Genomic DNA, 15,868 nt, shown 5'->3' with positions numbered 1-15,868 from the left:
CATCCCACGAGAACCAGAGATTTAGATTTAATGAGATAGTATTTTTGAAATTTAACGGTATAGAAGCAATGTGGGAGTCCTAAGGACAGAATAGTTTTATTAACTCATAATAATAACTTAAATTGCTCAACTTCAATGAGTTTCAGTGTCCTCGTTCACAAAATGACAATAATGTCTACCTCAAAGGAAGAAATGCAACCTTGATCATTCCTTATCAATAATTTCATTACAAAGAAATGCAATGCAGTTATCAAGTTTTCCTATAATGCTGAAGACTTTGCTTAATTAAAAAAACACACATCAAACAACATACTGGCTGTCTTTATTATCAATACAGAGTTTTATAGTAAGGGAAAGTGACTTATAAAATCTATGGGATCCTTTTCTTTTTTTAAACCAGAAACTGCAAAACAAATGAGGTGAAATTTTGGTCAAAATTTTGGATTTTGCCTAATTTTATCCTGGAATAGCCTACAAAATAAAGTAATCCAGTTCTAATTTTCAAACTGTTAATCTAGGATAATAGATTTGTCTCACAGAAGTACCAATCTGTGTTCTTTAATGTCTTCTAATATGATACTTTCATATTCTGCCTAGGGCTCTTTCTGTCTACCACCAATCACTTATAGGAAGTACTTTAGCTGTTCCTTCTCACAGAACCCCTGCTATATATAAAATGACAAGGGGCACACAGTAAGAGGTGGAAGCAACCTAAATGTCCATCAACAGAGGAACAGATAAAACAAAATATAGTATATACATACCATCTTAAAAAGGAAGTCCTGTCATATGCTACAACATGGATAAATCTTGAGGACATGAAATCCAATCACAAAAAAACAAATGCTGTAAGATTCCACTTGCATGAGTTATCTAAATTAGTCAAATTCATATAAAACAAAAAGCAGAGTGGTAGAAACCAAGGACTCAGGGGAAGACAGAATGGGGAGGCTTTTAATGGGTCCAGTTCCAGTTTTACAAGATGAGAAAGTTCTAAAGATATGTTTTATAACAGTATGAATATAGCTAATACATGACTGAACTATAACTTAAAATGGCTAATATGGTAAACTTTATGTCAAGTGTTTATTTTACAATAAAGATGCATTAAAATATTAGGGAGCTAGAAAGTATTTCCCTGGAAGAATTAGTTCTGCTGCTAGGAAAAAGTAATTCTTTTTAATGTCAAAGGAAAATAAAACCTAAGGGCAATCCCATCTCTACTACGAGTTTCTATAATAACCATTTTGCATGTTGCATCCCATCCCTAAATAATTTGACATGAACTATTTATTGCCTACAACAGCCTGTGTGTGTTGCAAAAGAGCCTTCCCTGACTATCAGCCAATAGAAAATATTAAAATTTCCTCTTATGCGATCTTAGAAACAGATCTACTCCAGGCTCATAAAACTGTTACCTCCGGGAAGCTGGGGAAAAGGGTAACACTAAAAAAAGTTCTATTTCTCCTTTCAAATGAAGCAGACCTGAACCTCTACAATGGGAAATTCCAGATCTTTAGAAAATGTTTAAAAATTGCCTACCAATACCTATTACCTACTTTGGTTTTTCTCTTAATACAGACTACTGAAGAAGAATTTAGATTCCTTCTAAATGAAATTCAAAAGGGGCAATTGGTTCAAAATCCAATATATTTCTCTAATATTTCTGCCTATAATTAAAGTGACAGAAATTTGCAATTTTAAAAAAAAATTACCAAGGGAATACACTAAAGCCATTAAGTCCAACATCTTAGAGAAGATTCATCCCTCTAATATCACATCACAATAAAGAAGTATTAAGAAGCCCTGTTGGTGTGTCTCAGTTGGTTGGGTGTCATCCTGTTGTTGGTTCAATTCCTGGTCAAAGCACAGGACTGGGTTTTGGCTCCATCCCTGCTGGGGATGCAGGAGGCAGCCCATTGATTTTTCCACTCTTGCATTAACTCTAAAAAGTTAATAAAAATATTTTTTTAAAAATATTAAGAAGATTCCTAAGAAACAATATCTTTTTAATGGACTAAAAATTATCATTACCATATAAAAATATCCTTGACTCCTCCAGATTTCAGTAGGCATAAAACCATCAGCAAAATTTTACATTAAAGCTGAGGTTCTTAAACAGGGTCATTGGTTGATCCACGATTCCCCTTGAACTGGACAAAGATCATGCAGAGACTCCAGTTGACATCTGAACATTCAAGGAAGTCAACCAATAGAAACTACAATTAAGGGAGCACAACATGGTATATAGAAGCATTCAATAATGATATGCCACTGGCAAAGATCTAGATGGCATTTTAATCAACTACTGCTAATATTAACTAAAAGTAGTTACTTAATATAATAGATTAGCTTTCTTTTTAAATAAACCCAATGTTTGAACCTGGAAAGAAAATTGCTACATCAAGTTTTAAAAGTCCTAAATACTTTCACAAATTTTTTAAGAACAGAAAATAGCCACAAAAATGCTGAAAATACCAAGCAACAAATAGTTGATATTGCATTCTAAGAATGGGAAATTCAGCAACTATTTTAAAATAGAATTATGTTGTACTTTAAATTAGAATTTAAAGAAAAATACTGTTTCTTCTCCTTTTCTTCCTTCTCCTAGTTAACAGAGTTGGGAAATAGAAAGTTGTTATGCATATTTTATGCCTTTCTTTCAGGAATAAAACAGCACATCAAACTTCAACATGTTGGGCTCAAAACACAATGTCAAGCGCACCAATTATTTTCTAATGACCAGGCGGCCAACCCAGAATTGCACTAGACTAGGCTCTGAGGAGTTCAGCAATCATACATTAACTACTAATGATAGCTGGACTTGAGTAGAGTGGAAAATGCCCTGGAAACTTTTAGAGCTCAAGTATTTTGGCAAATATGTACTGGTATTTAATCTCAGGGACAGTTAAATTTAAAAACACATATTTTAAAGTCCTGAAAGTATCCTTTCTTCACCAAGATCACCAGATGAAAGAGTTTAAGGCTGATCTGATTTGGTATCTAAAAGCAAGCTGTCAGAGAACCAAGATGGCGGCATAGGGCGTAGACCTGTGGGTGCTGCCTCCCACATCATCATTGAAAATACCAACTATAAGACAAACAACTACCATTCAGAACCATGGGAAAGTTGGCCCAGTGGAAGTTCTACAACTGGAAGGAAAGAAAGAAGTGCAGTGAGACTGAGTAGGAGCTACAGAGGCGCCAAGAACAGAGGTACAGAGTCGCGCGCCAGGCGGGCTGCAACTGGATGCACGGGTTTTTTTTTTTCAATCGGAAGGGTTTACAAACTCTCGAATCCACTGGGCTTGTTCGGGGCGGGACTCTGAGGCCCCAGACCCCACAGGGAGAGGCGGCACAGCCTTGCAGCAGTCGGAAAGCGAGAGAGGCTCTGGCTCGCAGTTGCTCGCCTGCACTGGGGGACCGAAGTCCCGGAGTCCCAGAGAGGCGAGGAGCCGCGGAGACGCCATTGCTATTTGCTCCGCCCCGGTGATTCCCTGAGACCCTGCCCTACTCAATTTACATTCCCATCCAAGCTGTGCCAGAGGCACATGAGGAAACGCCTGTGCTTTTACAAATTCTCGAATCCACTGAGCTTGTTTGGGGCGGGATCATGAGGCACCAGACCCTACGGGGAGAGGCGGCACAGCCTTGCAGCGGTTGGAAAGCGAGGGGGGCTCTGTGGCACAGCTGCTCGCCGGCACTCGGGGACGCGAAGTCCCAGAGTACCAGAGAGGCGAGGAGCCGCGGAGACGCCATTGCTATTTGCTCCGCCCCGGTGATTCCCTGAGACCCCACCCTACTCAATTTACATCCCCGTTGAAGCTGTAACAGTGGCACAAAAAGATCCACCTGCGCTTTTGCAGCATAACCCAACAAATTGCAGACTTCAACTCCTCACACCCATAAGAGACACACTCAAGAAGCAGACCCAGGAGAACCAAGATGGCGGCGTGGGGTGCAGACCTATGCGTGCTGCCTCCCACAACAACTTTGAAACTACCAACTATAGGACAAACAACTATCATACGGAACCATGGGAAAGCTGGCCCAGTGGAAGCTCTACAACTGGGAGAAAAGAAAGAAGAGCATTGAGACTGAGTAGGATGTGCAGAGACACAAGTACAGAGCCCAACCCAACAAACTGCAGATTTCAACTCCTCGCATCCAAAAGGGACACATTTAAGAAGCAGAATCAGGTTCGGAGGAAGCCGGAGCCGGACCCGGCTGGGCTGGCGACATGGAACCGCTGTACCAGCAAACGCACAAGCACGTCCACCAGTTCCTGTCTCACGTGGGACGATGGGGACGGCAGACAAGCAGTCTGTGCACTTAGTAGAAAACGGGACGGCCCTGGTGAGGTTGGAACAGCCCCGGTGAGGTTGGAACAGCCCCGGTGAGGTCGGAATGGCCCCGGTGAGGTTGGGACGGCCCCAGTGTGGCCGAAACAGCCCCGGTGAGGTTGGGACAGCCCTGGTGAGGTTGAAACGGATAATAAAGACCAATATAAACTGGTCTTTATTATACCAAAATATACGCATGCATATAAGAATAACCAATGGACACAAGACACTGGGGGGTAGGGGAGGCCAGGGGAATGTCAAAGGGGGGGAAAGGAGACATATGTAATACTCTTTGTAATACTTTAAGAAATAAAAATTATTTAATAAAATAAAGAAAGAAAGAAAGAACAGCAAGCTGAAACCTCAAGTCACAGGAAAGCTTTAAGACATTGATGTACTATTCTGATCGCTTATCTTGAGGTTCATGAGTCTTTTAAACTTTAAAATATTTATTCATTTAAAAAATATTAATGATAAGCCTTAAACATTAACAAATTTATGAAAAATAACTATTGCCTCCCAAAATAAATTAGTAAGAAAAATGGCATTTTACATTTCTGCAAGTCTCTCTAATGCCTAATTTAACAGAAGATGCCAGATTCTCTTAATTGCTTCTTCATTCAACATACTACTCCTGTTGTATTGGTTAAATATATGAAGAAAATCCAGCCTCACGTAGGTATATAGTTGGAAAGAGAGGAGTATTTTAATAGGCTTTGCAGATAGTTATGAATATCTCTCTTTGATATTACACCAAAACTCAACATGTGGTAGTTTCTTAAAGGTTTGTGGTATCTGAAACCCTATTCACTGTTCATTACATTAAAATCCAATGTTCCAATTTGCACTTTTACTTATGCATGATGTTTTTTGTGTTGTTTTTTAAAAAAATATATTTTTATTGATTTCAGAGAGGAAGGGAGGAGAGAGAGATAGAAACATCAATGATGAGAATCGTTGATCAACTGCCTCCTGCACGCCCCACACTGGAGATGGAGCCCGCATGTGCCCTGACTGGGAATCAAACCATGAACTCCTGGTTCATAGGTTGATGCTCAACCACTGAGCCACACCGGTGGGGCTTAGGCATGATGTTTAAAAATCACAGGTAAAATACTGATTCAGTTACACAGACCTCCCAAAGGCTGGCACATTTCACTACACAATATCAAAAATCGTAGTCATTAATATCATTACTGATCTCATCCAAAAAATCTTTAGGTACTGGGAAGTTATCAAGCTCAGGATGGCAGATACCAATTTCTAAAATTCTAATTTTTTCTTGAAAACTCAAAATTTACCAAGGGTAACAAATACTGTCCATTGAGGCAAAAGATTCATTGTTCATTTGAGAAAAACGTCTGCCAAACATCCAAGTCTCAATAACCAGAATTTATCAGTAGTTTCTACTAGTAAAAATAATGCTCAGTGAAAAGAGCAGATAATTCAGCTTGAAACTCAAATAGTAATTACTTACACCAATGCTTTTCCTCCAGAAAACCACTGTACTCTGGCCCATGGAAGAAGTGCTTTAGGTATACTTCTCATTTTGTCACACAAAAACAGACATGTATTCCAGTCAAGATATAATAAAATTAATAATTTTTACTGTTTCATCAAGAACATTCTTAAGTAAAATTGGCATTTTTAAACTGCTGATACATGGTGATGGAAGACGACCATGACTACTTACTGGTATTGTTTGGTGCCAAAACCTTAACTCATGTAAAGACGCCAGCAGATTTACCTATGTTGCTTTTGTACCATTGGTGCAAATTCATTTTTGTTATTATGAAAATACTTTCGACTTGATAAGCTTTTTGAAAGAATTGAAGGGTTGCCCAGACCACACTTTTAAACGCAATAAATGATAGCTGTTTTAACAATGGTTATGGACCCCCTCTGACCAGAAAAGTGCACATACGAACAAGCACACACAATACAATTTTACATACAACCTCAGAAGGTTCACAAAGCCCCTATTGCCCATTTATAGCACGTTCTAGCTAAAGAATTCCATCAGCAGAAAATGCAGGCCTGCAAATTTACTTCAAAACAATAATAATCTACTAGGCACTATAAACAAAGTTTATTATAAGCAAGTCACATTCTAACAACCTCAAACAATTTCACCTGAACTAAAAGAAGTAGCTAGAGTTTTGAAAAAATAGAATTACATTAGGGAAAGTAAAAGGTTTCAGGTTAAGAATCCCAGCTCTACCACCTGCTCAAGAACACACAGTTACTAAATTAATCTTCCTAGACCAGTTTCTAATCTGTAATATGGAAAAACAACAGTGTTGCCCTGGCCGGGTGGCTTAGTTGATTGGATTGTTGTCCCAGTAAACCAAAGGTTGCAGGTTTGAGTCCCGGTCAAGGCTCATACAGGAGGCAACTGATGGAAGTTTCTCTCTCACATTGATATTTCTCTCTCCCTTCCTCTTTCTAAACATATCCTTGGGTGAGGATTTAAAAAAAAGGGGAGGGGAAAGAAAAAATAAAAACAACAATGTCTACTTATTTCATGGAGTTTTTGTGAAGATTAATGAACATGTAGGGTGTCCTCCAAAAAAAATGTATATGTACACACTTTAAATCTTACTAATTCCAATGGGTTAAATCTCAAAAGAAAAGAAACATCAGCCCATCCAGTCGCTGTGGCTCAGTGGTTGAGCGTTGACCTATGAACCTGGAGGTCATAGGTCAATTTCTGGTCAGGGCACATGCCTGGGTTGCAAGCTCAATCCCCCAGTGTGGGGCATACAGGAAGCAGCCGATCAATGATTCTCTCTCATCATTGATGTTCCTAACTCTCTCCCTCTCCCTTCCTCTCTGAAATCAATACAATTAAAAAAAAAAAAAAAAAGAAAGAAACATCAATTGGGCTACCAGCTTAGTAGTATATACATTTTTGGGGGGGTGGGGGGAACACCCTGTACATAAGACACCTGAAACAATACCTAGTTAAGCACTAAATAAACGCTGGCTGCTGTAATTAAGATGGCCATGCCATTTCTTCCAGATACTGACTATATAGTGACAATTAAATGCAATTATCTACAAGAAATATATTTTACATATTACCAGGCCTTTACTTCTCTTTCCTTCTACTAAGAAAGAAACTTGCTGACTCTTGATTACTCAATTATAATTTCCAATGCCACCTAAAGTAAGGGAGATTATTGTTGAGGATATTAACTAAAACATCTATCTCCAACCCTTCAATTTTCCGACTTATTAGCATAAGAAACTTAAAATATAGTTTACCTTTCTTCCTGCAATTCAACTAAACTAGGCAATATATGTGTGCAAATACATAAAATATGGGAACTTTTACTAATAAAATTAATTCTTTGCTTCAAACAAACTTCCATCATGCTGCTTACTCCATAAGTTTTAAGAAGCTTAAATTTTAGTTCACTAGAAGAGAGTATTAAGAAATAAGTAAGTTTAATTTTTGGTTTTTGTTTATTTTAATAACCTGAGACAAAATGTCAGCTAAAACTCTTTCAAAGCCATTATCTTATATTTTTATCAATAAAGGAATAAGAAAATTAGTATCTTAAAAAGACACAGATACTGCCTAATATCAGATAAATATGGTTATTCATGTTATTTTATGTGCAAATTTACATTACTCCAAGTGATTGTACTGCATTAAGTTAGTACTTAAAAGAAAGGAGGAGCATCTCATGGGATATAAGGTAAAAATGTTAAATAAGACCATTGCTATGAGTCATTAGGTTTGGAATATAGCTAATCCTATATAATAAAAGCCTAATATGCTGTGTCTGACCGTTCATTCAACTGGTCGACCAGTCGCTATGACATGCACTGACCACCAGGGGGGCAGACGCTCCAACCAGTAGGGACTGGGCGAGATGGCCCCAATCGGGACTGGGCGACACGGGCCGGGCACACCCTGGACAAATCCGTGCACCGGGCCTCTAGTGTGCCAATATTTGAAATCTGCAAACAACAAATCTACCACTTTTTTTCCTGCTAATTGAGTGCCTAAATCTAACATGCATTCTACTCTAAAAAACATGTAGCATTACATATAGAATGGATTTAAAACCATTAAATATTATGTGAAACCCCAAAGATTAGTTGTTTCTCAAAATTTTATTTATGTCCTTATTTGGGGAGTATTTTCACTCTACCATTGAAAATTATTTTCCTAAGAACCATCCATAAACGTCTTAATCCTACCAAAAATAAACAGGAAGCCAAGTGTTTAAAAGATGCACTGCATTTGGATCAAAGGACCATAAAAACAGGCTTCATGTAATAAAATCACATTCTAAAATAATTTCCTATGAAAAAAAGTTTAAGAGTATCAAGTATGAAGCTAAGGAAAATTATACTTACATTAAAATAATGAAAATCATAAAAAGTACTTAATATTTAACAATATTAAATATTAAATTAATGAAAATTCTAAGCCTTGAGTAACTAAGTTCAGTAGACTTATCTTTAAACTAGAGACCCAGTGCACAAAATCGTGTGCTTAGGGTCCGTAGGCCTAGCCTGTGATCAGAGCCATCTTTTGCCCCTTCACCAGTCCCCAGGCCCAACACCGCCTCCACCACCGGGGCGGGTAGGTCGCAGGCACGCCCCCGCAGCTTCCATCAGCACTGCAAGCCCCAGCAGCAGCAGCAGCAGCAGCAGCAGCAGCAGCGGCGCCTGCATGAGCAACCCTGAGCGGGCAGCGCACTCCATCAGTGGCCGGCCCGGTGCACACGCATGGAGGTTAAGTCACCGGCACCCGCTTTCCCGCTGGACTGAGCCCCTGAGCAGCCTGGGATGAGCTGGGAATCACAACGGCCTGACAGCCAGCCCGGTCCTCCCGCCACCGACCCAGGTTCCCCTGTTCACCATCACTAATCCATTGGAGCCTGTGAGCCCCGGGGGGAGGGACCAAGAGGTCAGCCATTCCGCCTTCTCGCCAGTCCCCAGTCCTGCCCCGCCACCACCCACCAGCTTCCCCGTGGTTCCCCATTCGCCTGCGGCGGGGTTTGGGGGGGGGGGGGACCAAGAGGTGGTCAATGCACCTCATGGCGACTGGTCGAGTGGTTGTTCCAGTCGTTACTCTTATGGTCCCTGGACTTTTATTATATAGGATTAAGGCTCCCAGAGAGTACAGCATCTCAATCAATTTAACTGTTTCTTTCTAGGACACCTTTGAGAATTAACAAGATTAGAAGGAACAACAGAAATCACCTAATCCAGTCTTGTAATCTTAAAATGAAATAAACTGGAACCCAGTGGAGAGCTTATCTAAAGTGATATATACTAATCTGTCATTAGGATAAAAACCCAAGTTCTCCTGACTTCTATTATACTGCTGTATGTCATCAATCCCATTATAAATCCTACCAAGTAAATAAATCCATAATGACCAGAAAGATCTCATCAGCCTACCTTTCACTTGTTGTCTTCCCCCTTCATAACCTCATAATAATAGTAACATTTATATTCCTTCACTCAACAAAGACTGAACACCTACTGTGTGCCAGGCATTGTTCTATGCACAGCAGTTTTTATATAGGCCAGTGTAGAGTACAAAGATACATTAGTCCTGCACTAAGCTTACAATAAGTATCACAGTAGAGGTTTGAGGTACTAAATATACATATATATATATTATACACACACACACACACACACACACACACACACACAAAATGTTATGAAGGAAAATTGTGGGAGGAGTGACAGCAAAACACAAAGACCCAAAAGTGTATAGGTTTTGTTTGAAGAACAGTATCCATTTAGCTGTACTGTAAACCATATTAGCTAATCAACTTAGAGAGGTAGAGGCCATAGTGGTGAAGGGTTTCATATTCTAGACTGAAATATCTGAAAGTAATTTATAATCCTATGGATACAATGACCACTGAAGATTTCTAAAGAAAATAACACTGGGAATACATTTAAGGTTAACTTATAACAGTGGTTCTCAACCTTCCTAATGCCGAGACCCTTTAATACAGTTCCTCATGTTGTGGTGACCCCCAACCATAAAATTATTTTTGTTGCTACTTCATAACTGTAATTTTGCTAGTTATGAATTGTAATGTAAATACCTGATATGCAGGATGTATTTTCATTGTTACAAATTGAACATAATTAAAGCATAGTGATTAATCACAAAAACAATATATAATTATATATGTGTTTTCCGATGTTCTTAGGCGACCCCTGTGAAAGGGTCGTTCGACCCCCAAAGGGGTCGCGACCCACAGGTTGAGAACCGCTGACTTAGAAGAAAACAACACAAGAAGCAGGAAATCATTTGGGAAGTTAATCCAAACCTGATGAGAGATATTGAGAACCTGTACTAAGGTTAAAGTGAGTATGGAAAGATTATAACATTACAGAAGTAAAAATGGTATGCCATGAGAGCCAACTACAAGTAGGAGGGGAAAGAGACAATTTGGTGCCTTTGATGGGAAAGAACCTGTGCTAAGTGTTAACAGAAAATAGGCAAACAAAGCTAAAGATTGAGCTAAATGTAACCTGTTTGGAGATTAGTACAAACCAAGGGGGCCAATGTATTAATCTTATTTCATTTCAATAAAGCAAATCTTCCCTTAGCAAACACAACAGACTAGGATATGCAAAGTATAGTATGTAAAAATACCCAAGTTAAAAGAGTGTTAAGTTGAAAATTGAAAATTAGTACATTTGTATAGACATAGATACTAGAACAAATCATATTTTTATTAAAATATACATATTAAGCCTCAGCAAGGTAATGCTAGGAATATACTGTATGCTAAAGTAATGTTTAACAATCTCAGAAAAATATGCAATAAATCAGTAGCAAAATGAAGCTACTAAGTATCAGCAGAAGAGAACAACTGATCCATCATACATATCACAATCATTTAGTTCAGTCTGGAATTATCAATTTCTCCTGATTAAATAAAATCCACGTGCCTAATTTGGGAGCTCATCTGCACCAATGCTTCATGAAACGAGACACAAAAGTTTAACTGAACTGGTTGGTTAAATAAAAAAGGAGCAACCTACCAACTTAGCTTCTGGAATGTGAAACTTTTTATTCCAAGTTTCAAAGGCAGGGCTAAAGGGGACCAAAGTTTTGCCACCCCAAAATATGCCTTTTAGGTATTGATTTTGGGCTGGTTGTTAGGAAACAGAAGAATCAGAAAGAACCTTTGACCCTCCCTCTACCTGCCTAAAGGAATTCAATAGAAAACCCTGCTTAAAGGAAGGGTCACCTTAGCATCATAATATAAACTAAATGTGGCATACAGAGAGATGCCTAGTAAAGCCTGTTTATTGCACTTCCCTCTGGGTACCACTGTTTTTGAGTGGCTCAGAAAGAATTTTACATGTTCACTCTCCCATCTACCTGTAAACTGCCTATTTTCCCTTTGAAATCCCATCCCCCCCTCCCCACTCTATTCTCCTTTGTCTAAAATGGCATATAAACCTCAACTGCATTTTCTTATGGCACCCCCTCATGTACTCCTGGAATTTTGGACATTTTCTATTTTAAAAAACAAATGAGGAAACAAAAAACACCCATGTAGTCTTTCTGCCCACCATTTAACAAGTAAACTATGAACTCCTTTGGGGCAGGGCTGTGTTCTAGACACCTCGTGGCCCCAGTGCTCAGATTTCAGGAGCCCCCCTCAACAGATCTCTGATAAAAGGAATAAATGGAAATAAATCAACCAAGGAATGTTTTTCAAGTATACAGCACTTTCATAACTTGGTGAGTATTACACAACAGCATAGAGCTATGATCCAGTATTTGAGTGGCTACTATTCAACAGGTAATGAAGTTACAAAATGAGTAACACATGACTCCTCCCTGGAACTTAGAATTTATTTCTCTAAACAAGTCTAACACCAAAAGGTTTCACCAGAAAACCTTGATTTGCCTTATTTGTATGAACATAAATGAGTCTCTTAACTTCTTTAAGATTCTGGTTTCTCATCTGAAAAACAGATGAGGATTCAAAAGAAGAAATGTAAGTGTGTCCTGTAAAGTATCACAAGTATAATGTATGCAAGTTGGCTCCCCACAGGACTCACCAAACTCTGATCAGACACTGCATTAAAAATGACACTGATATAGCCAAGTATTCTACTGGCTAAACACAAAGCCATTATCCTACCATAACATGAAAAAATCCTCAAAACAACAGTATTCTAAGTCAGAAACAGGGTCTTAATATGAGGACAATATAATCTTGAGAAAGTTGATTTATAAACTTTCACAAGACATTTTTAAAAATTAAAAGTACATTTTTAAATTTATTATTAGAGAGAGAGAAAGGGAAACATCAACTTGTTGCCTCAATGGTTGCTTCTTGTATGTGCCCTGACCAGGGATAAAACCTGCATCTTTGGCGGATCGGAACAATGCTCTAACCGAGCTCCCCAGCCAGGGCTTAAAAGTACATGTTTTAATTTATCTGAGTTTTGTTGGAAAATTCCTACTGTCATTCAAGACAGAATACTATTATATTAAAATTCGAACTTTAAAAATAATATTGCTGAATAAAATAATGTAACTACTTTTGGGAAATAATGTCTCCTCCACATCTCAAATGAGAACACAATCCTAAAGTTTCAAAACTTCACACTTTTGAAATACACTAATAAACAAATTTGGAGGAAAAAACTAATACTATACTATTACTTCAACTGATCAAATCCAGCTTTTAACTGCACAATAAGCTCCCTAGAAGACATGTGATATGTCCATAGCACTGTTATTTTTATCCACCTAAATTAATCCTTATAAGACAATAAAATGAATCATTTGAGCCAACATTTCTTCACTGAATACGCTAATCAACACCACACTCTCAAAGTAGGCAAGTTAAAACAAAACAAAACACAACTAGAAAGCTTCCCTCTAAAATATAAGATACTGTCAAGATGCTTTCTGAGCTGAATGTTGATGGCACCTATTTCACCTTAAATTACCTAAAAATGATGTACAACATGAAAATGCATCACCATTTACTTGTATGTGGAATTCACACAACAAGGAAACCTTTATCACATAAACCTTGGATTTCTCTTTTGATGGTGTTTGATATATCATCTACTGCTCCTTTCGTTTAATTCATGGAAAATAATGAGGCCTAAAGAATGAAAGATTTAAGACTATTTTCTGGAAACTGTTCTTCCGTTGCTTGGACAACACAAAATGTTCCTATATAACAGACTCATCTACAAAGAAATCCTTCCGTAATCAAGATTTTGAAGATTCTGTATTCAAAAATTGCACTAGTAAATGCTTTCTTACCTTCTGCTACATCATCATCTACTGCTCCTTTCACCTGAGAAAAACACCACTGAATATCATTCCCTCCTCCAGCTCCTGGAAAAAAGAACACATACCGATTAAAACTGAGTTCTGTTCATGTTTACTCTACTAAACAGTGAGATGGTATCCACGGTTGGCATGATACTAATATAATAGCCTAGTACTGCCCACATACATAACCACCACCCCAGAGCACTAATTGGGAAAAGGTTAGTCCCCAATAGTTGGTACTGCTTTAGGAAAAAAGAGATCTGGGTATGAAAAATTAAAAGGCCATGTACTGTCATTAACATTGTACATGTGTTCAAAAGTTCCCTTCCATTTTCCCTTCCCCTCAAATACTGACTGGTAGGTCTTGCTTAAATGTAAGAAAAAAAGCAAATAGCCAAAGTTAGTTTTTCTTTAAGTGTGCAAAAAGTCTGCAGAAGAATCAGTAAGGCTAAACTACCATAAAACATGGAACGAGTAGAAAACTTCAAGGAACATCACTGCCTGGGTGAGGAGTAATGAACGATCGAGTATGAACCCTATCACCAAAGCGCATATAGAGCAAACACAACACTCACCACCCACTTCTTGCACTGAACTGCCAGCAAAATCAGTGGCTCCAGAGGAAAAAAGCTGGTGAGAAGATTCTCAAAGGAAGCCTGTTTTGCCTCTCTTCACCTTACCCCTCAGATTCCAAGGGACCTTGCAAAGAATTAATTTTGCTAATTTGTCATCATCTTGTGCAAAACAATTTTAATTTTACTAATTATTCAAAGAGCAACTTGTTTATAGCAAACCATAAGTCAATCCAACCTGTTAACTCTTCCAAAGGTTTAATTATCTATCTAAATACTGAAATAAGCCAAGAAAACTGGTTTGGTCCCTGAATGCTTCTATTTCAGGTCTACATACTGAAGAGGAAATGTCCTGGATCTATGGAGAAACTGAACCTCGATCTAGAATCAAGTCTACTAGATGGAGATATTCAGCCACACCAGAATGTACAAAAGGAATCCTCGAAGCAATTACCTTTCTCTTCCTTCACATCTATTCTTTGCTAAATATTCAAACCTGGTTTTCCCCATGCATCATCCCCCCTTCCAAGCTTTTACCTAAATCTCTTCCCTCTTGGCTATTTATATCCCTGAACTCCACAACTATTTTAACTCAATTGAAACCCCTTTGGGAAAAGGACATCTGCACAAAAGCTAACATGCAAAACGGAAAGTTGAAATCACATTTTTCATGCAACTTGCTGTATGAAAGGCCTTGCACTCTTTGGACGTCAAGGGTAAGAAACGAAAAGGAGATGGTTCGACACAAAAAAACTCAGGTTAATAGTCTCAAAATATACGTGCCTACCGGGGGAGGGGGGCACATTGCATTTTAACTTGTAAAGCACTTTTCCTTCTCAGTGCAAAATATATTTGTATAGACACCCAAGAAGGCTTGCATCAAGCAAGGGGGGAAACAGTAATTAAATGAAGAAAGATCCGCCAAAAAGTCCGGGGAGAGGGTGGCACGGAGGTCACACCCGGCTCCCGAGCAGGAGGGACAAATCTGCCCGCGCCCCCACCCCGCCCCACCCACGCCTCACCCCGCAGCTCGCCGGCGCGCACCCCACCCCCATCCATGCCGAGGCTCAGCCCTCAGTGAAAAGCCGATTCGACATCACAGCGACCACTGGCCGCGCAGAGCCCTCCCCCCAACACCGCACCCCACTTGACCAGTTCCCCGAAACCCGAGGCGCCCGCGGCTCTCCGAGAGGCTCAGCGGTCGCTAGGGGGTGACGGAGGGAGGAGAAAGGAAGCGGAGCCTTGTCAGTGGCCGAGGGTGATTTCTCCTTTACCTGCCATGTTGCGCTGCAAATGGTGACCCTGCTGGGTGCCTCGGGGTCTCCGCTTCCTGAACTCACCCCCCTCACCTGGGGATGGGGGGGTAGAGAGGGCGGATGGCGGCGGATGGCACCTGTGGGGGTCGGGGTCGGGGGTCGGGGGAGAAGGAAGGAGGGGCGGGCAGACGAGCCAGCAGGATGGTGGGTTTCACTCAGGGGCTTCCCCGTTCTTGCTCTTCCTCCTGCAGCAGCGGCGGCAGCTACGACAGCGACGGCGGCGGCGGCAGCAGGAGCAGGCGACTCCACTTTCAAAATGGCGCCGGCTGGCCTGGGCAGTGACGTCATCGGGGGCGGGACTCGGCGGGGCGGGGCGGGGCGAGGCGGGGA

At 39.8% G+C, this 15,868-nt stretch overlaps 1 protein-coding gene across 3 annotated transcripts in view; it reads right to left on the bottom strand.

Annotated features, from left to right (window-relative positions):
* The window catches only part of PPP2R2A (protein phosphatase 2 regulatory subunit Balpha), a 99,496-nt gene extending 83,671 nt beyond the window's left edge, over positions 1–15,825 (bottom strand). For 2 of the 3 annotated variants that reach the window (XM_006095023.3, XM_006095021.3), the window contains exon 1: positions 13,639–13,713. Coding sequence is in view for 1 of the 3 variants with exons in the window: in XM_006095020.3 (XP_006095082.1) it covers positions 13,639–13,713; positions 15,497–15,503 (82 nt within the window). In the remaining 2 variants the exon portion in view is untranslated. Of the gene's footprint in view, positions 1–13,638; positions 13,714–15,496 lie in introns of those variants that run through there. The other variant, XM_006095020.3, reaches the window with a different exon arrangement.
* Between the last annotated feature and the right edge of the window lie 43 nt (positions 15,826–15,868).

The sequence above is a fragment of the Myotis lucifugus genome, unplaced genomic scaffold (genome assembly GCF_000147115.1).
Source record: "Myotis lucifugus unplaced genomic scaffold, Myoluc2.0 scaffold_148, whole genome shotgun sequence".
NCBI lineage: Eukaryota > Metazoa > Chordata > Mammalia > Chiroptera > Vespertilionidae > Myotis > Myotis lucifugus.
Note: the sequence above shows the minus strand (reverse complement) of the source record. Positions and strands in the feature narration are given on the sequence as shown.